The sequence below is a fragment of the Tachysurus fulvidraco genome, chromosome 15 (assembly GCF_022655615.1).
Source record: "Tachysurus fulvidraco isolate hzauxx_2018 chromosome 15, HZAU_PFXX_2.0, whole genome shotgun sequence".
NCBI classification, from domain to species: Eukaryota; Metazoa; Chordata; class Actinopteri; order Siluriformes; family Bagridae; genus Tachysurus; species Tachysurus fulvidraco.
In genome coordinates, this window is record NC_062532.1 from 1,070,523 (window position 1) to 1,094,635 (window position 24,113).

The 24,113-nt window shown below is 38.4% G+C and overlaps 3 protein-coding genes and 1 long non-coding RNA gene across 5 annotated transcripts; 2 read left to right on the top strand and 2 right to left on the bottom strand.

Moving 5' to 3' along the window:
* The first annotated feature begins 29 nt into the window (after positions 1 to 29).
* atoh1b (atonal bHLH transcription factor 1b) lies at positions 30 to 2,668 on the top strand. The gene has a single exon (XM_047800832.1). It carries the CDS (start codon positions 663 to 665, stop codon positions 1,347 to 1,349), a length of 687 nt encoding a protein of 228 aa, XP_047656788.1. The 5' UTR covers positions 30 to 662; the 3' UTR covers positions 1,350 to 2,668.
* On the bottom strand, positions 2,667 to 12,303 carry dok3 (docking protein 3). The gene is made up of 5 exons (XM_027138119.2): positions 12,097 to 12,303; positions 10,280 to 10,576; positions 5,445 to 5,544; positions 4,634 to 4,803; positions 2,667 to 4,215 (listed from the first exon to the last, which is right to left on the bottom strand). Exons 1-5 carry the CDS (start codon positions 12,154 to 12,156, stop codon positions 3,478 to 3,480), a joined length of 1,365 nt encoding a protein of 454 aa, XP_026993920.2. The 5' UTR covers positions 12,157 to 12,303; the 3' UTR covers positions 2,667 to 3,477.
* Positions 6,890 to 18,863, top strand: LOC113637462. Of its 2 annotated transcripts, none has more exons than XR_007137921.1 (7): positions 6,890 to 7,143; positions 13,581 to 13,657; positions 14,150 to 14,671; positions 14,840 to 15,024; positions 15,692 to 15,982; positions 18,442 to 18,564; positions 18,722 to 18,863. It is a non-coding gene; the product is annotated as an uncharacterized LOC113637462 (long non-coding RNA). The 2 variants fall into 2 exon arrangements; XR_003439384.2 differs by having other exon boundaries at positions 6,896 to 7,143; positions 15,816 to 15,982.
* Positions 13,800 to 22,349, bottom strand: LOC113637459 (DEAD (Asp-Glu-Ala-Asp) box polypeptide 41). The gene is made up of 17 exons (XM_027138118.2): positions 22,193 to 22,349; positions 20,852 to 20,944; positions 20,548 to 20,701; positions 20,277 to 20,351; positions 19,922 to 19,982; positions 19,611 to 19,747; positions 18,939 to 19,011; positions 18,679 to 18,832; positions 18,411 to 18,547; positions 18,113 to 18,275; positions 17,264 to 17,395; positions 16,953 to 17,024; positions 15,861 to 15,957; positions 15,401 to 15,550; positions 15,213 to 15,284; positions 14,833 to 14,943; positions 13,800 to 14,647 (listed from the first exon to the last, which is right to left on the bottom strand). Exons 1-17 carry the CDS (start codon positions 22,217 to 22,219, stop codon positions 14,511 to 14,513), a joined length of 1,845 nt encoding a protein of 614 aa, XP_026993919.2. The 5' UTR covers positions 22,220 to 22,349; the 3' UTR covers positions 13,800 to 14,510.
* Positions 22,350 to 24,113: the final 1,764 nt, after the last annotated feature.

Here is a 24,113-nt window from a genome sequence, read left to right on the forward strand (position 1 = left end):
ACCCCCCCCCCCCCCCCAAAAAAAAATCATCCATCACTAGAGAACAATTGCCTTCCTAAAGTGTCAAAACCACAAATCCTCCTTTCTTCTGTGGGCGTGAGAGGAACTTTTCCTATTGGCCCTGAAACACCAGACTGTAGCTCCGAGGGGAGGAGGGTCCACTGTGAATGGGTACTAAAGGAGCAATCAAAGCACCTGGATGAAGGCAGGAAGTGTCTCCACATCTGACGTTAGATTTGTTTCTGCGTAGATGCTTCGTCCTTGAAGATCTTTCGAGATTCGATCGAGGTTTTTAATCTCATTTTCACTCTTAGCAGAATTGACTGGATTTCAGAAAGGCAGCGTAAGGAGGTGAGACTGGATCAAGGGCTTCTGCTTCACCTGCTGCTGCTTCACAAAGTTTTTTGAATAGATTCATTGCTGCATTTTTAAAGTTTTTTTTTTCTCCACAATTTTACTCATAGTAGAGCTTCTGGGACATAAAAAGAGTGCGTGAAGAAGGTTTGGAGAGCGTCAAGGATTTTTGCTCCATACACAATTTATTTTTCCATTTATTTTTTTCTTGATTTACCAAAAAAAAAAGCAGAACTGCTGGAATTAATACAACTGACCCACATCAAGGCCTCAAGACGTTTATTTTCCTCAGGTCTTATATACTGACTATGATGGCCAACGCTGAACTTCTGACTTGGTCGGAAGCGCACGTGCCAAAGCGGCCGCAGGACATCCCTCAGTCCGAGCACGCGACGCTTACCCGAAGTGACCCCCGGGGGTGGATGAGTGCGCACGTGCGTGCCCCTGCCGTGGCCCTTCCAAGTCAGTACGCGCGCGCGTCGCCTGACGTCACTCCGGACACATCGCCGGACCCTGTAGACGCCGTTGCATCTAAAGAGCATCCAATGGGCGCCGCGCACAGGCACCGGCGCGTCGCAGCGAATGCGCGCGAACGGCGGCGCATGCATGGTCTAAACCGCGCGTTCGACCGCCTGCGCAGCGTCATCCCGTCACTGGAGAACGACAAGAAGCTGTCCAAGTACGACACGCTGCAGATGGCACAGATCTACATCGCCGAGCTTTCCGAACTACTCGAGGGCGTAGCGTCACGCGGCACCGGGGACGCATCGCGCGCGCGTCTGTGCTTCCAGACGCCGTGCGCTGGTTACACCGTGGACACGTCTACAACAACGACACCCTCCACGGCTCCGGTGACCGAGGGACGCGTGCTGATCCTGTCCGCGCCTACGGCTCACTTTGATCCCGCAAAAATGGAGCTCGCGGCGGCCAACGGCAGCGACGGAGAGTCTTCTCAATGTAGTGACGCCGAGGATGGACATCCGGGACCTCAGTGAGCACCTGACCGTGGAAAAAACTGCGTATACACGTGCATATGACCGTGCCGTGGTTATTACACTCCATGATACAGATATTTTCTGACACTAAAGCTGTGGGTGAAGAGAAGGAGCATGAAGTAGCTCATACACACCTAATAGCATCCTTTTTATTCAATGCCACAAGATATATCCCCAAACATTCTAGCTAACTTGGCTGATTTGGTAAATGCCCTGATCCTATCTATTTAGCTCATTTAGATAGCTAACTAACAACAAACACCAGAGTTAACAGCCAGTATAGTAACTGTCTTCATCAAATGTTAAACATGTTATAGATGTGATTATAAAGCGTTCTTCTGTTTTTCACACACTTCTAAATTTCCAAGAGGCTTTATCTAACCATCATCTGTAGGACTTCAACTTATTTTAGCTTCTGTGCACAGATTTGACTTTATATCATTTAAAACAAAGTGTTCTCAGTAATTGCGCTATAAACACTCTTCCCTTTACTTTTATAGTTCTTGTTTTTCACTTTTCATTCCTAGATAACCTTTCCTAAAGTTTCACTTTAATTTCCTCACGTATCTGTTTTTTAATCATTCTTTCTTTCTTACTTCAGTCTTTGTTTTTTTGTTTGTTTGTTTTGTTTTGTTTTTGTAGGAGAAATGGACAGTTAGCCTACAGTATCCCATTTCATTAAAGTGTCTGTCTACAGGGTGGACTGAAGCATTTTGCATCTTTAAAAAAAAAGAAGGGACCGGGGAAGCTTACAGAAATATTTTTTTAGAAATAGAGTCAGCTTATTTATTCTACTAATATTAGTGTATTTATGACTTTCTTAAATGTACAATTGGAGACCAAAACAAAATGATGGCCTTAATCGTGGCACCACCGTTTGTTTGTTTAGATTTTTTTTTTATATTTCTTGGTCAAATTATCTGAAGGATGTTCTCTGATATACCAGTATTGTAAAAGCCAATAACACGGCAATAATCTTCCGCAAACAACGTATTATTGCGGCCCTAAAAATAAACCTGGGATTGTGTGTGGGCTCATAAAACTATTATCTCTGTCTGTGTTTTAGTAGACATTAAAGGGAACCAAATAGATGCCGTAGACGTTAAAGTAGCCTGTTGGGGGAAATGAATATGAACTCGAGATGGCCAACGGAATAGTAATTGTTTTAGCGTTTTTTGGATTTCTGCACTTTATTACCTTGAGCATTGTGATTTACATCCATAACACAGATCCACTGCCAATGAACCAACTTCTATTTTTTTTCTATTTATGTATGTAATTGTAATTGTTTAATAAAAACTTTAACAGGAAAAAAAAAAGCATTCACAGTTTTAATTTAGACACTATTAAAATTCTGTTATGACATATACTGTACATCTATACAGATTCGATATGTTTATATCATATATTGGTGCATCGTGTATAACTTCCATCGTACTGTTACATTATGTATAACATCCATCATGTTTGGATCATATTAACTACAATTTCCTTTCTTTTTTTTTGTTTGTTTGTTTTTCTTTAAGTTTTATTGCAGTTATAGTCCAACGGAAGGCTCTGTATCTAGTGCAGAAAATTTTAGTAAAGAATCCAGAACTATCGCTGCATTAACAAGTTGTAGAAACTATGGTACCTTTTCTACATTAAAACATTCTTGAAACATTCAATTCACTGTCTCCGTAACAGGGTGAACTAATAAGCACAAGAGCAACGCAGCAACTTTGTTGGCCGGCAGATGTAGTAGCAAGCGATCCAAGCAGAGCTGGTGGTGCCAAAACTTTAACAAAACAACCCTCAAATGGCATTTTATCAGGCAATAAATAACGGTGCAGTCTAATGTATAAGAATGGTGCTATGTTGTAGTACTTTTGATGTAACATACTGTATTATACACTGAATGGATGAATTCTTACAACAACCAATAGGAGAAGCTCATATAGCGACTGTTCAATCATTCCCATTGGTTTTCTGAATGTGTTTCTCAACAGGTCCCAGAAAGTCCTTCTGGTCAAATTCTGTCCCAGTAGTGCTTTACTAATCACTGATCAGCACTATTCCGAGTTGCGTTGTTCACTTGGGACCAGCTTTCGAACACTAAAGGTTTGGGTTGCTTTTAGTTGTGGTTAGTTCATTTCTGGATCTCATAGTAATCCGGATCCGCTAAGAGATCTGAGCTCCCGCCGTATGATCTGGGTTTAGTAGATGGTGTGATTCTAGTCGTGTCTTTGAAGAGAACATCGGAAAGAATCTTTTTGAAGTCGACCTGGTTTGCGGATTGATCGATTACAGGAGACTGCCGGCTGCTTTTTCGGTTCTCGTGGTTGGTATCTTCGTCTGTTTTTCTTCTGGTATGGAGCAGAGGTTTGATTGTGCTGTACAGCGGACTGTCCGAACTGTCCTGCTTTGACGGGGGATTCTCTTTCCAGTCACAGTATTCATAATCGGGTTCCATGTCACTGATGTCCATTTCTTTCGGCTTTATCTCAGTCTTTGGTTCAAACATTAATTTGGGAAAAGGCAAAGCTGGAAGTGGTGGTACATTTCTTGGTTTTGGCAGAGGCTTTACCCTGGCATACAAGTCTTTAGAATATTCAGGTTTATGGATTATGGCAGGGGGTTTTGGGATAGGAATCGCCGGAAGAGCACGGTTTCTTTGGGTGAAGCCTACTTTTGGAGATGGCGGTTTGGGTTTTTGTACCATATTTTCTGTAGGCAGAGCAGTAGCTTTGGACAGCAGGTCTTGCACGCTTTGATGCATGATGGCCTCCTCAATAGATCGGTAGATCTGTTGTCCCTGCTTGGAGAGGAAAATAAAGAGGCCCTCTCCTGTTTGGCAACCACGTCCTGCCTCGATAGATATTCCTTCCTATAAAAGCAATGTTAAAATATATTTGAGAACCTGGAACTTTAAAAAAAAATAAAAAATAAAAGGTTGAGTGGTGAAAAGTAGGTGAGGTTGAAGGAGCACAAGTCCCTGACTAAATAAAAAAAAAAAAAGATTGATCTGATGCTCCATGCTGTATGTAATAGACCATTTTATGAAGCTTTTTTTTATTTGTTTTTTTATGTTCTGTCAGTCCTTTATTACTGGTCACCCAAGTATGTAGTTCTACCATTCTTTCATTTTCATTTATATGTGAGGGAGTGTGGATAACAGCTAATTATTTATTTAAACATAGTCACAGCTGTGTATGCCAATGTACCATAACAATGAAAGAATCAATAATTTACAATTAAAGACAAGCCCTAGAGTTTCCCATCTGGATATGTTTAAATATGCATACCTTGACCTGACCAAATCTGCGGAGAAGACGATACGGCCAGCGGAACGCGATCTGACCCGTCTTCATGTCCAGCAGACACAGGGACTCTTTCTCGGGGGACAGCAGGTACGATCCAAACATGCAGCAGCGCACAGATGCCTCTGAGCTTGCCACCATCACCTGGAACTGACCTGTATGCAGAATAAGAGACCATGTTAATGCAAATCTGAAAACTCCTTTACAGTCCAGTTGTTTCTTGGCAGAAAGAAGGTGGGACAGCATATTGAAAGGTAGCCTCAGAGCTCCTGGGTCCATCTTTAATCATAAGCTTGGATGACTCTCTCTATAGAGTTTTGCATGTTTCCCCCATGTCCATGTGGTTTTCTTCCTGTTTCTCAGTGTGACGAACCCCCAATCCGAAAAAAAAAAATAATTAAGTAAATGCATGGCTTCTAAAAAGTTAATGCTGAATGTAATAGATCATTTTTTAGTCACAAAAACAAACAAACAAACAAACAAATAAATAAATAAATAACCTTGTTCATTTCAAAATAGAACTATGACTAATAATAAAGGTTGTCAAAATCATGTCTTACTGTAGTGAATGCAGATATAGATAAGACATTAGTTAATTTCCTGTTAAACACGTGGTCTTGCAAAACAAACTTCCGGTCAGACTCTGTAAGGCTCATAATTATCAGTCAGAATCTGACTGATCTCAGAAATGGCAGCTGAAATCCCTAAAATGCTTAAAAAACTAGTGATGTCAACCAAGCAAGGAAGGATATAGCCAATAAAGCAAAAACAACAACAACAACGAGCTCCACCTCACCTGGACTCAAGGTGGAGTAGATGTCGTTTTCAGTCATGGGAGCATCAACATCAACACCATCTCCCAGTGCTCTCCTGGCCTCGCCACCTCCTTCATTGGGCTGAGGAAAATAAATGGAAAATTTCAAAACGGCCAGCATACGCAATTCCTCTTTTTCATATCTCAGCTTTGAAAAGATATTGTGCAAGCAAAAGAGTGAGATGTGAAAGCAAGGCGAGGTTTATCAGTACTTCCTCATTCTACAGGTTCGGTTATCTCACAGGAACTCAACCCCTCCAAAGATGATTATTCTCACCAGTACTCAGTGTAACATGAGCTATAAAATCATCTGCTTTTTTTATTATCAGATGGTACGAACTAATCTTTTAAGTGTCGTATAGTTTTTATTTAATAGTAGAGGAGAGGCTTAGGTGAATACCTGTGCTGATTCATTTAACCCTTTTATTACGATAATGCTTTATATAAAAATATGGATGGGTGAAATGTGAATGATTCATTATTATATTTTAGGGGTGGTTCTTACATCCTACAATATACCCTACAAGATGAGCTATAATGTAACTGACAAGTGAACGACAACTGAACAACATCGATTATTTTTGTTACAGCGGCTCATTTCAAGGGGAGATACTGTATATTAGGCAGCTATTAATTTTAAAGTAAGTAAGGGTAAGGATCCGAGTTACTTTGACAAGTTCTGACGGCTAGATGACTGTGAGCATCAGAACATCTCCAAAACTGCAGTGTTCCTGGATGGAGGCTCCACCTTGCAACTTAAAGAGATTTTGGTGTGACTTGGTGTGCAAACTAGCATCGAAAAATTAATGTAGTTTATGTAAAAACGGGGCTGATCTTGCAGATGTTGTGATTATATTAGTTTTATTTTTTATTTATTTATTTAAAACACATCCTAATTCTTTTATAGTTCAGTTCAATGTTGTGAAATATCTCTGATATTTACAGTACATCTCTGATACGGCATTTTCTGAGCAGACTATTTTTGAAATCTCTCTTGAAGTTAATAAGAAAATGACAATTCAGTCCAGTCTGTTATGTTACAGATATATATATATATATATATATATATATATATATATATATATATATATATACACACACACACACAGTGTATATGTACAGTACAGTACAATACAGATATATATATATATATAAACAAACAATAATAAATAAATAATAAAAAGCTGCTATGTCTTGAATATTTCCTGTTTTCCTGAAATTTTCCTACATACAATTCTTATTTTTATTTATTTGTTTGTTTGTTTGTTTGTTTGTTTGTTTATAATTCTATAACACTATAATATAATACAATACTATTTATTTATTTATAATAATATTTATTCGTGCCTTCTGGCTTTTAAAAATACGAAGTGACGATCGAATTAAATTTACTTAATAGTTAAAATGTACTTTTTTTTAACTGTGCAACTTTAAGCTCATCCTTTTTTGTCATGTTCTATCACTATCCAATAGGATGCGTCTATTTTGATCACGTGATTTGTACAGCGGTTAACGGTCAGTTTAATTAGGTATTAGCTCTGTTGGTAGCCAGCGTTCTGTAAACGAGTAATAGTGTAGCAGAAAGCTGTTTTTTTAATGTTATAAACATAAAAATTGCCCTGAGATATGTGATAGAAGACACAAACAGAACAGTTGGATTGTTTTTGGACTGCAAACCTGGGTTAGTAAACTCTTCTAACTCAATTAGCATCGGCTAATTAATTGTTTGGTGTTTTTAATACATATGCTAATTAGCCAGCTAACCGTTTTAAAATATGTTATTGGATTTAGCGCTTTTTTCTTTCAACTGTCGTGGCGTTTATTTTTCTTTAAAACAATGTTTTGTTCAAGTTTGAAGTTGTTTTATTGTTGTAATCGTTCCTCCGTTTTCTCCTCAAGCAATTAACACTGTGATTGGTCCTTTGAAGTGTCAGTCAAACAGGCTCTTGTAAAAGTAGGCGGTGCTTAGCAAAAGCTTTGGAACTTGTACATTTCATACTTAAAGTTTATGATAATAGGTGTCTAAATATGGAATAAAAACACTGTCAATAATAATCGTACGTAATTCAAAGCATTTGTGTGTAAATTTTAATTTTGCGTAGTTGGATCCCAAAATTTACGGCCACGACAGTTTACAGATACAAGATTTTGTGTGTTTGTTCAAATACAACTCCAAAATGTACGATTATGACAGTTTACACACAAAACGCTTGTTTTCACAACACCTCTTTTTCACACACGATAACGGTCAGCGAAACAACTGTCAAAAATTCGTCATCACGTTCACAGGCATTACTATCCGAGGGAAGATGAATCGATTCCACGAAGTGCGCATGCGCCCCGCCCTCTTTTAAACCACTGGCGCCGAAATGTCGGATCAGCAGCCAAGCGCTCACTCATCCTCTTAGGTAAGTTGGTTTTTCCTTCCAAATTCGGACATGTTTAAGGGTTAGTTATCACTAATAACAGAGACGAGTAATATTACAGATATAGGTTAACTATAGTAAGTAAGATTAGCTCTTAGAGAAAGGTTACATTAGGTGCTTAAAGAATACAGCTGTTTAGGAGGTCATCACTGCAGTCTGTAGCGTGATGAGATAGGCCTACATAAAAGACACAGACACACACCTCACACCTAGCCATTTCCTGTTGCACTGACTGCCCATTTGACTTGGACCTTCTTTCTTGTGCTGACTGTCCACTGATATTGGACTGGTTCCCCATTTTCTGTTGTCCAACACTTAAGGTGTTGTTCAACATCGACACCAGATTCTGGGCTGAGTGCAAGATGTCACCTAATGGAACCTGATAAACAATAAAATATGACTTTAACACTTAAGCAGTGAACACTTATATTGCATGACCTGTGTATTCCAGTGCATGTACACAGCTGTTAGTAAGTTAACACATAAAATTGCTAATTCTTTTATTTAGGCCTATCTCATCACGCTACAGACTGCAGTGATGACCTCCTAAACAGCTGTATTCTTTAAGCATCTAATGTAACCTTACTCTGAGAGCTAATCTTACTTACTATAGTTAACCTATCTCTGTAATATTACTCCTATCTGTTATTAGTGATAACTAACCCTTAAACATGTCCGAATTTGGAAGGAAAAACCAACTTACCTGAGACGATGAGCAGTGTCGTAATGTAACGAGTAAAAATACTTTGTTACTGTACTTAAGTAGAAATGTCCCATATCTGTACTTTACTTCGCTATTTAAATTTGTCAACTTTCACTTTTACTCCACTACATTTCCTATATAAAATGTATACTTTTACCCTGTTATATTTCCACTAAGCGTCTTCGTTACTACAAAATAAAATCAGAGGAAATGTGTGTGACTGTAATAAGGGAGGTTTGGTGAATCACTGCTCCTAGATTGCATTACCCTCCGCACGCTGTACGGAGAAGCACAGGTACGCGCAGCGTGCACGCGCAGTCAGAGCTGGAGGCGTTAACGTATAACGTTAATCGGAAAGCTGCAAATACGGCAACCAAAAGCAGTAAAATTTCACTATTATTACCAGAGTTGTAGCACAAACAAAATATTAATGCAAACAATCCATACAATACAATAAAAATAACATTTATGGTCTTTTGTCATTTGGTCTTTGGGAATATTCGTTTATTAATGACTGCATTCATTGGACTCATTGTTTGTAGAGAACGCACACATACATGAACTGATCTGATTCAAGACTGGCATCATTACATCATGCATAAAATTTTGGTGTCCACTTTTGCCATTTAATAATACCATAACCTTTGGCTTACTATGTAGTCATATAATATATAATATAAAACTCTTCTTGTTTTAAATTCTCACTGAGGGCTAAAACCCCTAAAGATGAAACCCTAGAACCGCCCCTGCTCTTATGCCTACCGAAAATCACTGAAATTTTACTTTTTATTCTACTTCAAATACTTAAGTACATTAAATATCAGAAAATGACTTTTGACACTTAAGTGCAGTAAATATCAGATACTTTAAGACTTTTACTTGAGTAGTATTCTGAAAGTTGACTTTCACTTCTACCAAAGTCTTTTTCTAGTATGATACTTTTGCTTTCTACTACTTTATACAACACTGACGATGAGTGAGCGCTCGGCTGCTGATCCGACATTTCAGCACCAGTGGTTTAAAAGAGGGCGGAGAGCATGCGCACTTTGTGGAATCGATTCATCTTCCCTCGGATAGTAATGCCTGTGTACGTGATGTATTTTTGACAGTTGTTTCGCAGACCATTTTCATGTGTGAAAAAAAGGTGTTGTGAAAAACAGGCGTTGTGTGTGTAAACTGTCATAATCGTACATTTTGGAGTTGTATTTGAACAAACACACAAAATCTTGTATCTGTAAACTGTCGTTGCCGTAAATTTTGAGATCCAACTCGGCAAAATTAAAATTTACACACAAATGCTTTGAATTATGTACGATTATTATTGACAGTGTTTTTATTACATATCTAAAAACCGATCACCACTTTGATAATTAAGGTATAAGAGTCAAGCAAGGAGTTATATTATGTGTTCTAATAGGAATGAGCTGTGTGTTAATTATTATACACACACGTTATAGACAAATAGAAATTCGTGAAGTTTTGCACAGTGTATAAAGTCTGTAATGTAAGAGGTTCAAAGCCTAAAACATACTAAATGGGCCATGACTCTGTGTGTAATCATGTGACACGACTGTTTTTTTTTTTTATTTTAAAGTCCTGTTATGTTATTAAGTAGTATTGGTATTAACAGCCGTATATAACTTCTTTATGGGGATAAGGCACACTTTTCTTTCAGTGCACAAGTTTACCTGAAATGCCAGAGAGCAGAGAGTGGTTACCCAATCATCCTCCTTGGGCGCTGATATCGTGTAGATGCGCTGAACTGTGTTGAGGTAAAAGGCGGTGTGACCTGAAGGGCAGCTTTCCCCCAGCGCTGGGGTCACACTGAGGCAATCTGCCAGCCGGATCACCCGCTTCTCAGCTTTCTTCAGAACGGCGACCTTCGCAGCCGTACCTGCTCCATCCCGCGTGTCATAGATCTCAATGCGGCCGATTCCTGCCTGGCTTGGTTTAAAGACCATCACCCAGATCTTTCTCCAGACCTTCTATTCATCAAACAGAGACACATGGACATGGACATTATGCTTTAGATTGCCTCAGTCTTTTCCACAGCACTGTGGAGTTCTCGATTCTGATTTAGTTTCTTTAACAGCAGCTCTGATAGTAGTGAAGCTCCAAAGCACTGGTTTATATTAATGCACCGGTTTAAATACGTATGTAACTGTTGATATATTGTGGTTTTCTGTCAGGAGATGCTTAACGTGGAACGTGTCTCCAGGGTCAGCTCTTTGTAACGGTCAGAAGGAAAGTTTTCTGGTGTTTTCAGGACAGATGCGCTAGTGCTAATGATGGGCTGCGTTCAGTTTCTATGGCATTTAAATGAGAGGAGAAAAAGCGAGACTGATAAGAGAAGGGCTATTTATAGCTGCTACAGTAAGTAAGAACAGAAGTGATCATGGAAACTTTGTTGATTTTAATCAGTCATTCCACTGTAACAACAATGCTTACGAACTGTTTTATTTTTTCAAAAAGTTTTGTCATCAGAGAATTGCTGACCAGGGCGGACAACATAACCAACAAAAAACAGGATGTGGCCAAAGAAAAAAATATATAATTTAGTTCTGAGATCTACAGGGAGGGACAGTTCTTATTGCTGTAATTGTACTCTGTAACTAAATGCTATTTCTGTACAGGGACCGGTGCTAAATGTGAGACACTGAGCTGCTTTGCTCTCACATGCATGATTGATAACCTATAAACGCCATTGTGCATATGGAGACACCTCGGGATCCTAAACAGCTGCGGCTTTTCCTCCATCAATAATGCATTGTGTTAATATTATCTCAACGCTCACAAGTCCCCTTGATTCATTATAAATAATTGAGCAGCATTTTAATGCTGGTATTTTTGGGGGTTCTGAATGCAGCTGTAGTATCTACAGATCTCTCTACCATGACCACAAGATGTTTGCTGCATTTTATTTTCTTAAATGAGTAAGAAAATTGAGTTTTTGAGGATAAACTTACTGAAATACTTTAAATGTGATTGATTAGTGGCAGTATTGGCTTTAATTAGCAGTATTATTTATTAAATTATTCATGTAAAAAAGTCTGTATATTCAAACTGACTTGGTGTCACACTCAATTAAAATAATGGGGGGGGGGGGGTAGATTTAGGTCTTCTCACGCTGATACCATTTCATGCTTTTAGAGATTTACAAATATATTCTTTAAGGAAGAATGAGTTCCGATATCTATTTTAAGTTAATTTTATCGGATATAATGGATGATGGACATGAATGTTTCAAGCATGAGATGATAAATCATATTTGTGCATTAATGTGTGAATCCATTGAAAGTCTTTTTCATGATTATATTTCAATATAAAGTGTAGTTTGAGTGGGAATCGACGGGGGGAAAAACGTCAGTCATTTATAGTAATGGTTAAAACTGCAGGTACAGTGACACTTATCACATGAATAATTACTATTCTAATGTATTAAGAACTTTTTTGTTGTTGTTTATCCTGACACACAGTGTTTAGAAGGGTTTAATTAGAGACTTACCTTTCCAAATTTGACTCCCTGCAAAAACAACAAGCCTTCTTTCACTAATACATCCATCATGCAGCCTCGGTGCAAATCGTTCAGCACTCCTTATCACGTTAAAGCAGAGGGGAACTAAAGAGCAAGTCACCAACCAGAGGCCAAAAAGATTCATGTCAGTTTCCGCATGCACGTTGCACCATTCGCTGTCAGGGGCGTTTATAGATAGCATATTATTCATAGCCAGATGTATACTTTGAAGTGACGCGAAACAAAAGTCTGCTAGACACCTTGGTCCTTTTTTTTTTTGTGTGTGTGTGTGTTTCTCTTCTGGTTGCCACGATGTAGAGAAACTTTGTCCTGTTAAAACACTGACACTGGAGACTCCTTCCATGAATGCTAAATAATTATCTCATTACAACACAAGTACACAAATCTTTAAATAGGTTCTGTTATATTATGCACTTAACTTTGAAGATGTTACATTCAAAATCGTAATGGAAGATTAGAATGGAAAAGACTTGACCCATATTTTGGAAATGTTTTTTCTTCCTCAGACAAATAGAAGTGTTGTGTGTCACATGTCACTTCTATTTTAATAGTGTTATTTCACACCCACAAGGTACTATAAGGTTTGTGTGTGTGTGTGAGTGAGAGAGACAGACAGAAAGACACACAGAGAGAAGGAGTGAGAGAGAGAGAGAGAGAGCACGAACATGCCAATTGGTCTAAGACAACCAGACATTTTTAATGTACATTTGTGCAAACCGCACCTTTCACTTTGTTGTCTGGGGGTTCATTTTAAAGTGATAATCTTTTACAGTATGAAGATGTGGTCTGTGGAGTTTGTATTGTAATTATACCACACCATTTTCATCAAGTGAATTGTGTTGTAATGCATTCGAATGAACTCAGCAACAGGAAGTTAGAACACTATTTTGATGGTCATGATTTTGAGCTACAAAGTGATTGTCTTGTTTGCCTTTCGTTAGTAAAGTACTATCCAGGTAAAGGTGAGAAGTCGTGCTTGTTTATAATGTCAAATCCGTGTAGTCAGTATGAACTGTCTACCAATTAAAATTACAGCAAGTGTTTATTGTTGACGTGAGCAGCCACGCTGATTTGACGTCACTTGCTAAACTCAAGGCTGAAGGAGACTTTTCTGATGTTCTAAGTCTTTAGTTTTTCTTATTATTCCAAGGTTGTGGATTCCAGGTTATAATAATAACATAATACTAATAGTCTTAATAAAACAAAAGAGTACAAAGAGTAACAGATGAATCTGATGTAATTATCATTGTCTCACAGCTCCAGGGTTCCGTGGAGTTTTGCATGTCCACCTTGTGTGTGTTTCTCTTCCCTCCTCCCATTGGTGGATTATCTATACCACATTGCCCCTGGACTGTAAATGATTGTTTCTTTTAGGTGAAACTTTTCAGTGGCATTTATGAAAAATAGTTATGATGCATGAATGAACTCAAAACTTTATTCATTTACCTTGACAGAAAGCAAGAATGCGGTCAGTGCATCTCTCAAGCAGAAAAACTGAAGAGGCCAAAGCACCAGCCAAAGGATTGCCAAGGTGAGATGGTGGCTGTGGGGAGCTTTCTCTGGTGTCCGTTTATATTGGCGTGTAAAATTCATTCCAGATTCACATCAGTTTGTACATACACAAGTGCTGGCATATGCTATTAGTTTTCTTGGTAAAAATTGAATGCACGGTGTGGACTGGACTGACAAACTTTATTATACATCACATCCATTGTGTACAAAAATAAACCTTGTGAAATTCACAACACACTGAGGACTGGTACATACATTCAGATTCACTTTGACACGAACAAAAAGGCACGTTACAATATCTAAAATATTGCATTAATATCTTCCTCACTGAATACAGAAAATGCATAAATTAAGTTACAGTTTTTAAAATAAAACTGTTACAGATTAATTAAGGTTTATCAAAATAAATTTCCACTCCCATACTGCTAATAACACTACAACTGTATTGTATAATGTTACAAAAGTCTTTAGCTTTGTTCACTTATACCAGTTCTGATATTTTGTTATTTAGGTGAATTCTTTCCAGCAGGCAGCTTGGGCTTCCATGGATCCCACGGCCACATGAAGAAGCTTCTGTTAAGACAGTGACGTTTGCATTCGTACATCCATCATGTTGATCTACAGGTTCTAGGAAAGGTAGGACTTGTTCATAACACAAATCAAATGTTCAAGCTTCCCGCAGGAACAACGTGGGAGACTGGTTGTGTAAAAATGTGCATATTAAGTCACAGCACAAAAACACGAGTATCAGAATAATGTGATCTCCAGTTGATCTGAGGAATCCTAAGTCTCCTGTGTGAATATATTGTTTTTCTTTTCCAGACCAGCATCCCAGAGTCACTCATTGTCCATAAACGAGGAAATCCTGAGGCTTAGAAGTCCATAGAGCTGTTGGCCAAACAGTCTCTGCGGCTGATGTTGGTAACCTGCTTGGTCTGCATGGCCTCCAACTTGGGACATTCTGTGATGCGATGACCCAAACCACCACAGAACGCACAGCCTCTCTCTCCTGGGGGAAAAACAGAAAACAATGGTTAGTTTCATACATAGAGCCCACGTATCTAGCCTGAACAAAATTCCCTTCGAATTTACGGGTTAAATTCGTTCATATCCGTTTCTAATCCTCCTGTAAAAGCTTAAGCAGTTGTGTTAGCCAAATGTACACAGAGCAGAGATTAAATATGAAACACTCACCTCCAAGATCCAGCATGGCGTCATCCCCTGGCTGGAGCACTTGCAGAACCGGTGGAACTTTCTGCTTGGCTTCGATCAGCAAGGCCTTCAGATCCATCAGCACTGATTCCTCTGCAACATTAAGGGCAAAAGATCAGACTTTACACACACGACATGGCTAAATTCCATGTACAGTTCATCACAAGTACTTATGTGAGTATATCATATGTTTATTCCATGTTTCTTACACTTGTTTTTGATTTAGTCTAAATTTAAGTTATGCTACATCACACAGCATTAATATAACAGCTCACAAATATTTGTGGTATTTAAACTCAATCTAATCTAAATTCAGCTGTAGATGAACCTGTTAATGTAGAGATACAAGTTCTTATTCTTACCGCATCCCTTGTTGATGAACGTCGTAGCTATTCCGGTTTTGCCCGATCGACCCGTTCTACCAATTCTGTGGACTATTAAACAGGCAGAGAAAAGAAATTGCTAGGCATTCAAACAGAATAAAGTTGATCCATGCATCAGCCAGCAAAGTATATTGCGACCATTTTTTTTTTTTTTTAAACATTCTCACCATAGTTCTCGATCTCTTCAGGCATGTCGTAGTTAATTACATGTTGAATGGCAGGGAAATCCAAACCCTTAGAAGCCACATCAGTGGCCACCAAAACATCTTTCTTCCCCTCCTTGAAGGCCTCTATGGCTTTTGTTCTTTCCTCTTGGTCTGGCAAATGACAACAGGAAGATCAGATTATACAAGCTCCTTTAGAACAAAAAGAATTATTTAAATTGTTGCTGTGCTGTTTAACATATTTCCAGTCTAGAAACGAGCTCCTCCCGCTTAAACTGCTATGTTTTTTTACAGGGTATATGGGGTTAAAGGCTTGTCAACATGCATCTGCAATTCGGCTAGCAAAAAATAAATATCACAGCATCAACTCTGGAATAAGACACTGTAGCTTGTTTGTAATGCTTTTATAAAATCCCAGGTGATTAGGTTCAGTAGGTCTGCAGTAAGATAGATGGTGTTTTACCTTTGCCTCCATGGATCGCCACTGCCTCTACACCTTTGAGGAGCAGGTACTCATGGATGGCGTCCACATCTGCTTTCTTCTCAGCAAAGAGCAACACCTGAGAGAGGATTTTACAAAATAAGGTATGTGGCATCCAGGGAAAGCATCGTTCATTCCATCAGAGCAGCAATTACACAGTTAGTTTTATTTCAGATACATTATTAGTGTATTATATATATACACTCACTGCACTTTAGATAACTACATGCATGTGTAGATGTAGCCAATAATCAGCCAATTATGTAGCAGCAGCACAGTGCAAAAGAATCACGCAGATTGAGGACAAGAGCTTGTGTTAAGTTTCATATTAGAATAGGGGAAAAGTGTGATCTCTGACTCTGATATTGGCAGTGATTGGGGTGGCAGATGGGCTTGTTTGAATGTTTTAAAAACTGCTGCTCTCCAGGGACTTTTACACACAAACAGAATGGCACCAAAAAAACATTTCTGTTGGTGAAAAAGCCTTGTTGATGTCAGAGGGAACTGGCCAGATTTGTTTGTGCTAACAAGAGAAGGGTACAGTAACTATTATTAGCACTGTGAGCAGAAAGCAACTCAACATGCACAAAACATTAAACCTTGACATGTTTCTCTGCTGTTGTAGCTCATCGACCTCAAGGTTTGATGTGTTGGGTGTTCTGGGATGCTATTAAAAAAAAAGCAAAGTCTGCTTATGTGATATCTGTAGACTTCATTAGCTCAAACCAATGTGGTCATTTCCTCTGCCCTCCAAGGGTCACAGCTTGCAGACTAACACGTGGTGGAAAGATTTTTTTGCACCATTCTGTGAAGATCTCGGGTTCTGAAACACTCAAACCAAAGTCAGAGAGATCAAACCCACCCCAAATATTCATTTGATGCTCTTGACCTGTATCTACATGATTACTCTGCACTATGCTGCTACCACAAGATTGGCCGATTAGATAAGCTAACAATTCTCCTTCTGCGCGACATACAAATCTGCTTAAACAATCACAAGATGTGATCATTCTAAAATAAATTTACTAAATCATATTCAAATATTCTTTTGATAAAATGTGTAAAAGTACATACAGGAGGTGCGGTCTTCTGTAAACACTCCAGAAGGTACACCATTTTTGCTTCCTCTTTGACATACTCGACTTCCTGTGGAAGAATTGTGCAACAAAGTGGTAATGTTGAAATAGCTCTATAGCAATGACTACCCACTTCATCTGAACTATACAGTTGATCAGGTTTCTTCATTCTGTTGTGACTCTTAAAAAGTTTACCTCAAGACACTTCTCTGTACAAAAGGTATGATTTTCCAAGACCGGAGTTGTTCGGTTATTATTGTTTATGTGACAAAAACGATTTAGGAGTTTTTCTGTACACAAAGCATTTACCTGAATGACGTCCAAGCTGGCAGCTCCGGCTCGGCCCACGTTAATGGTGATTGGTTTGACCAGGGCACTTTTGGCAAAGTTCTGGATCTTCTTGGGCATCGTAGCGCTGAAGAGCAGCGTCTGTCTCTGACCCTAAAACACAGAAAAAAATCACAACTTATTACTTATAGACTTAAGTTAAAAACTTAACACTACCAACACACATTAGACTTTCATTTACATGCATCATATGTACAGGATAAACTGATTCTAGATCTGTTGTGTAGTTCCCTTAAAAAGACAGTTTTATATAAAACAGAGAATATATTCTTAGATTATAATCTATTGAATATAAAGTGTCCCCATTTCCTCTTGCTACTTTATGTTCAGATGAACCATGAAGGGAATCCCCACTTTTCACTGATAGAAACTGTCTGGAGAGGTGAGATTAGTCAAATCAAACTGAACATCACGATTCTTTGAAATACTTTATAAATGCTGTTATGTTACAGACTGGGGAGAAACCAAATGTAAATATCCATCATCACAAGCCTTAAGAAGAAAAGTGTTTGAATACAACAAATTGTGCAATTACATTTTTTCCCCCGTAATCAACAGCACTAATATAAATATTTAAAAAACAAACAATAAAAGGTATGATCAGGGATTCTGGTGCAAGCAGAACCTCAAAAAAAAACACCACACACAGCCCAAACACCACATGTCGTATTAGGGACCTAGAGAAAGTCTATTCCACCTGGTGGCATTAGGGCTCCAAAGAGATGAGATTTTCATCTAGGTAGATATTTCATAAAAGAACATTATTTACTTTTTGGAAATATTTAAAGTCTGACAAAGAAAAAGGCTCACCTTAAAATAAGAGAAGATTGTCCTGATGTCCTCCTCAAAGCCCATATCAATCATCCTGTCAGCCTCATCCAGAGCCAGGTAGCGACAGATATCCAGACTCACCATCTTCTTATTGAGCAGATCCATCAGACGGCCTGGTGTAGCCACCATCATGTGCACGCCGCTGCAAAACACGTCACACTCAGATTATAACATACACACTTATCTGATTTGACAGACGCATTCCTTATGTTATGATTTATTTCTCTTCAGATAAATAAGAGCTGTAGTTAATGTGTTTCTGAGAAATCCCACTTACTGCTTGACCACCTCCATCTGTTCTTTGACAGACATGCCCCCGATGCAGAGGGCAGTGCGCAGCTGAGGTGCGCCTTCATCTTCCAGGAGCTTGCTGTAATACTCGATGATGCCGTGTGTCTGTCTCGCCAGCTCCCTCTGCAGGAGAACAAAAGGTACAGCAACCATCATGTACAAAAATAAAATCCCAGTAGACTTTTAAACCTGATCTAGCTCACAATGTGGAGTAACTTTAAGTATGTGTAAGATGGAAGTGCACATGTGCGTACAGAAGGACAGATGATGAGCCCGTAAGGTCCCTCTCTCTTGCAGAATGGCAAGCGCTTTTCCTGCTCCAGACAAAACATGATGATGGGCAGCGTGAACACCAGAGTCTTCCCGGAACCCGTGAATGCAATGCCAATCATATCTCTGCCAGAAAGACTACACACAGACAGGAATAAACCATTAATTACAACCAGAGCAGACGGGCACGTGTGCTTCTCTTAAACGAATCAGCACTTCTGTGTTTTTAGGTTTGGGATCTTACATAGTCGGGATTCCCTGGATCTGGATGGGTGTTGGATGGACGATTCCTTTCTTCTTCAGTCCTTTCAGAATGGCTGCAAAAAATATTACCCACTGGTGATTAAACTGAATAATGTAAACATGACTGATTTAATGTTCATCATAATTAAAACACTCCAGGAAGAAAACAGCAGATTAGTTACGATTTACCAAATCTGTCAACTTGGTCATAGTTTACTTTTAATTTTTACTCTACTCACAGTTAATAAAAGTAATCGATCAATCACATTTATATGTAAAGTGTTTGCAATATATTTAGCATTTAAAAGATACATAAACCCTTTTTCACACATTACCTTCTAACCAGCCTTACATTGTTATCATTTATTTATACACGTGTAAGCAATTTAAATTTGTCACTGCTGTGTCATTTTAGCTATATTTATTTATGTGCTGTATAAATAAAAGTTTATCATTACTACAAAATGACATTCTGATTTAAATCTTATTTTTCTTTTCAAGGAATCTAAGCTGTTTATGTGACATAAGGTTAGAATATTATTTAAAGGTTTCCTTTGACGTGCACAATAAAGTGATAGCTTTTTTTTAATATACATTTGATTTATACTTGCATGCGTCTTAGATACAAAGAGGCGAATACATTACAGAAATTGTCAATGAGGATTTGTGTTACCTTGAGGGAACTTCATCTCTCTGAAGCTCTTAACGGGTGGAGGGATGCTTTCGCCCTCCACCAGGATGTGGTACTTCTTCCTCACCCGGTCGTGCCGCACTACAGGCATGTTCAATATGTAGCGAGGAGCTTTCCAGCTTATCAGAGCAAAAGAAATAAGATATAAATCATACAGAAAGTCTGTACAATACTCAACGGGTCATTCATAAATGCTGCATCAACTATGTACAAATAGCTTTGATTCGTTGTTAGCCATTTTAGCATCTTTGGTGATACACATACAACGGATATGAAAATGACAGACATCTCACCTGGTCCTAATAGAGTCTTCATAAGTGATACCTTTGGCCATCTCCTTAACAGACATTAAAGCTGAAGGGGACAAAGACAGAAAATTTCAGTATGATGCCCAAGAACATAAAAGAATTCATTTAAAATTTCCATAAATTGGAAGTAAAGTCAAATAAAAGCTTATTTTAATGTGATCAAACATCACTGAGTGGTCTACAATGATCAGTGAATATGCACATTTTACACTCCCACATTACCACGTTGCCCCGCCCATCATCATGGCCCAATGAAATTTTTTTGCATGTGCATTCAAATTTCCTGAATTCTCCCAAACAGTTCATGAACTTTACATAGACTTTAAGTGACTGTGTTCACCTCGGCCCTCTGCCACACTCTCCAGAATCTTCTCCTCCTCCTTCAGCTGCTTTTCCTTTGCCGACTCCTTCCGGGCTGCAAAAAAAAAAAAAATTAATGAACTGTTTCAGAACATTAATAAACAAACAGTCAACAATCTAACCCCACTATCAGATAATAAACACCACAATAACAAACACTACAGTACTCAATTTCTAACTAAGGATTCAGGAAGACGTCTTAAATTGTTCTTGCGGACGAGCAGCCGCAGTGGATCATGCGTCTTTGCTACCTTCTGCTTTCTCCTTCAGGTGCTGGTGCTGGTCGAGCAGACTGACGTTGGATCGTGGTCCTAGACCTTCGTCCTCATCCTTTTGTTCTCCTCCGCTGTCCTTCTGGTCCTCCTCTGTCAAACCTTTCCCTCGGAAATGCATCATCTTCTGCAACTGAGAGTCCACACACATCACATTCAACATCAAACATCAAACATGAACCAAACTGAGATGAACAAAACCAGCAGGTCCGTCGTTCAGGCAGATCCAAAGAATCAGAATAAATGATAAATTGGGGAGAAAGAAATAAAATTCAATGCATACCAGCTGCTGCTTTCTAATCTTAACTGGAACATATGGCACGTAGTCGTCATCATCTGAATGCTCTGAAGCGGATTTCTCCTCCGTGTAGTTTCGCTGGAAATTAAAATATTACGACCATTTAATATTCACAGAAAGTGACACAGTAGATAAGAATTCACCTGCAACTTAAGCAGTGTGAAAACGGTTCACAAATGTTCTGCACAACGTAGGTTGGGCACGGATAAAAATAATCCGGTTATAAATAATTTTATTTGTACTTAACTAGTTGCATTATTTGCTATAATGTTCTATTTCTGGATGAAGGGTAAAGCTGTTTTTTTTAATTACCTGAAAGAACTTTCTCCGTTACTTTGTCTATTGTATTGTTCTTACCTTAAAACACTAAACACTGTGTGCAAGTGAAGCCTGAGTCTCGTACAAGTATTTAATGAATGAAAGACAGTGTCGTTTTGTTCTGTTCAGTTTGTTCTGTGTAATTGTCTTTACACTGATTACTATTTATAGAAATAAAACCACTTCTAAAAAGATAATTTTTTGAATAAACATTTCAGTTCATAATCTCTGCATGTCAAAATACACACAGAGGTATAATATTTGACTGCTGTTAAGAGATGTTTCCCAGATAATCAGCATGAGTTTTTCTATGCGTGTCTGTAACTTAGCCAACAGTTTTACAGGCCAATGGTTCTCAAACTGGGGGCCCTAAGATGGTGCCAGGGGGCCCCGGTTCACTGACAACACCTGCTCAAAACAAGTAGTCTACGCCAGTAGTTCTCAAACTGGGGGCCCTGAGATAGTGCCAGGGGGCCCCGGTTTTATGACATTTTATAAAATAATTTATTTATCATAAATTCTGTGTAATTAAATCTCGTCATTATATTATTTAATGTTTTGGAATGTGTTATGTCTTAAAATATTCTTTTTGAATTCGGCGCGCGCGGGGGGGGGGGGGTTAGAGCTGCAATACCGAGTCTTTTTTTTTTTTTTTTTTTACAAACCAACAAAATGGTTCATAAAAATAAGAGATAATTCAATGTCAGCTAAATAAACTGAATTAGCAGCAGCAGTTATCTTTATTCAAGTAAACAAGCTGACACACCGAAACCACCACCGGCTAATAAACACCGTTACTATAATATACTTCATTTTAAATCGAGATTTTTGGTATTACACATTAAATAATACATCATGTATAAACTGAATTAAACAGCGATACGTTTGCTATTCGCTAACGAGCAGGTTAGCGCGAGCGCACATACTTAGCTAACGTTTGCTAGTTTTAAACTCCCTTAGGGGAAAAAATATATATTATTAATAATTACGTAGTTTAACTTAACATACCTTTCTCGGTTTTGCTTCTGAATCCATTTTGCGTAAAATCTTAACTGTCTGTTGACTTTATATGAGAAATATTTCGCTTTAACGTCGACGCCAAATAGCTGTTTAGCTAATTAGCTAGACGCTGTTTAGACTGACCTTTTTTTGCATACCCGTTTTGACACACCACTCATCCAGCCTGCGGATTGGCTAGTACGCTAAACAAGAACTGCGCTGATTGGGCAGCGAACGACTCTGTTAGGAAAACTAACCAATCGCGTTCATTTGTGTTTGGCACAATACGGGTATGAAAAAACGGGAACGTACGCACGCGATACGTTCCTACGGCATCTCAGAGTGGCCAAACTTAGATTTTAAGCGAAGGCGATTATGCCAATGACGTATAAAACAATAAACATAAAAACGTGGTTAAAAAGTCGTATATAAGCTCAATATATAATACATACATAAGTAGAAATGTAAAAAAACAACAACTGGAGGTTATGTAAAACTGTCTAATACATATAAACAATGCTGATCATTGTTTATGTTCAATAATTTTTGGCACCCTTTGTGACAGAATGTAACTCTAATTATATAGCATGCAATCAGTGATATTTGGTGTGTCAACACATGATGATGCTGTATTCTTTAACATGTAGTTTCAGCTGAAGTAACGTTTTAGGTCGTAAGAACTTTCCGTCTTACCCACAGACAATCCTGTGGAGTCTTTCTTTACAACCGAGCAGGATTCACTCGTCTAATCAGTCCACCTTAGTCTCCAATCAGCTATCAAATGTGCCTTTAATTTAGCTGTAAGACTGAGGACTCCCCCCTTTGTGGATCTCGGATCATAAATCAAACAAACACATTTTTAATCAGGTTAACATCTGGAGAATTACAAAGCCACCTGAAAACCCAGTTATTAACCATCACCAGAAATGCTACACTTTCCGTGTCGTTCTTAGAGAGAATTTCCTTCATGCAACCTTTTCAAACCGCTTGATTGTGAAAGCCCAAGAGGCAAATAACCTGTAGGGTATTGACATTTGGGAGTGTTTTGTTTCCATTTTTTAACTTGTGCATCTGTTGTCTGAGTCTAAAGCTCTTTAGCTGTTGCCATGGTGATTCACAACAGGGACGATAACATGTGCTGCGTACTGGATCTGGAAAATCCACCCCAGAGTCTGTGAAGACTGAAAAGATGGCTTTTGTAGTGTATATAAATGTTTGCAATTATGTAATAGAGATAGGTTGAAAAACAAACAAAAACAAAAAAAAGGATCGTATTGTTTTACAATCATTTTTGCCTGTTCTCTTAAAGGGTGCCAATAATTCTGCCTTGTTATTCATTTTCAGTTATCTGCTCCATGCGACACCACTTTCAATATAAGAATTCCTTATGAACTTGGATAGAAATCAAACAGGACACTTCTTTCTTTTTTTTTTCTTCTTTTTTTTTTTCCAAAACTGTAATATTTTAATCTTTCTGAATGAAAGATTTTCACAGTATCAAAAGTGAATAATTAAAAAAAAACAAAAACAAAAACAAACAAAAAAAAACAAATAACAAAAAAAAAAAAAAAAAAACACCAACAAAAAAAAGCCAATATACACTTGGCCTTTAATGGTATAGTATAAATCTACATTCCAAAACATTTAAAATAATGTCTTCTAGTTCAGTATAACCTGGATAGCGTCAGAGATGTAGCACAGGAAAACAACAGCTCGAACCGAGTTAAAAACCCATCGAGTGTTTCATCTCGAGCCTTTCGAAAGGCGAAGCGAAGAACAAGATGTTGAGTCATCCATCTTATTCCCAGGTCCCAACAGAATCAGTTATTTAACATTCATCTACTCAGGGTATGAAGGTGGCGAGACGTACACGTGCAGAGCGATAATCGGGCTTCGGGGGTTGTACCGTGGTGCTGAAGATCATTAACAG

Excerpts from the sequence above, each read along its gene's own strand:
- atoh1b (XM_047800832.1), top strand. The coding sequence starts at position 663 with ATGATGGCCAACGCTGAACTTCTGACTTGGTCGGAAGCGCACGTGCCA.
- dok3 (XM_027138119.2), bottom strand. The coding sequence starts at position 12,156 with ATGATGGATGTATTAGTGAAAGAAGGCTTGTTGTTTTTGCAGGGAGTC. Across the intron at positions 4,804-5,444 it reads CTACTCCACCTTGAGTCCAG|GTCAGTTCCAGGTGATGGTG; the intron begins GTGAGGTGGAGC and ends TTCTGCATACAG. Across the intron at positions 4,216-4,633 it reads GCAGATTTGGTCAGGTCAAG|GAAGGAATATCTATCGAGGC; the intron begins GTATGCATATTT and ends TTGCTTTTATAG.
- LOC113637459 (XM_027138118.2), bottom strand. The coding sequence starts at position 22,219 with ATGGATTCAGAAGCAAAACCGAGAAAG. Across the intron at positions 17,025-17,263 it reads CCAGCTTGGACGTCATTCAG|GAAGTCGAGTATGTCAAAGA; the intron begins GTAAATGCTTTG and ends ATTCTTCCACAG. Across the intron at positions 14,648-14,832 it reads CGCCATGCTGGATCTTGGAG|GAGAGAGAGGCTGTGCGTTC; the intron begins GTGAGTGTTTCA and ends TTTTTCCCCCAG.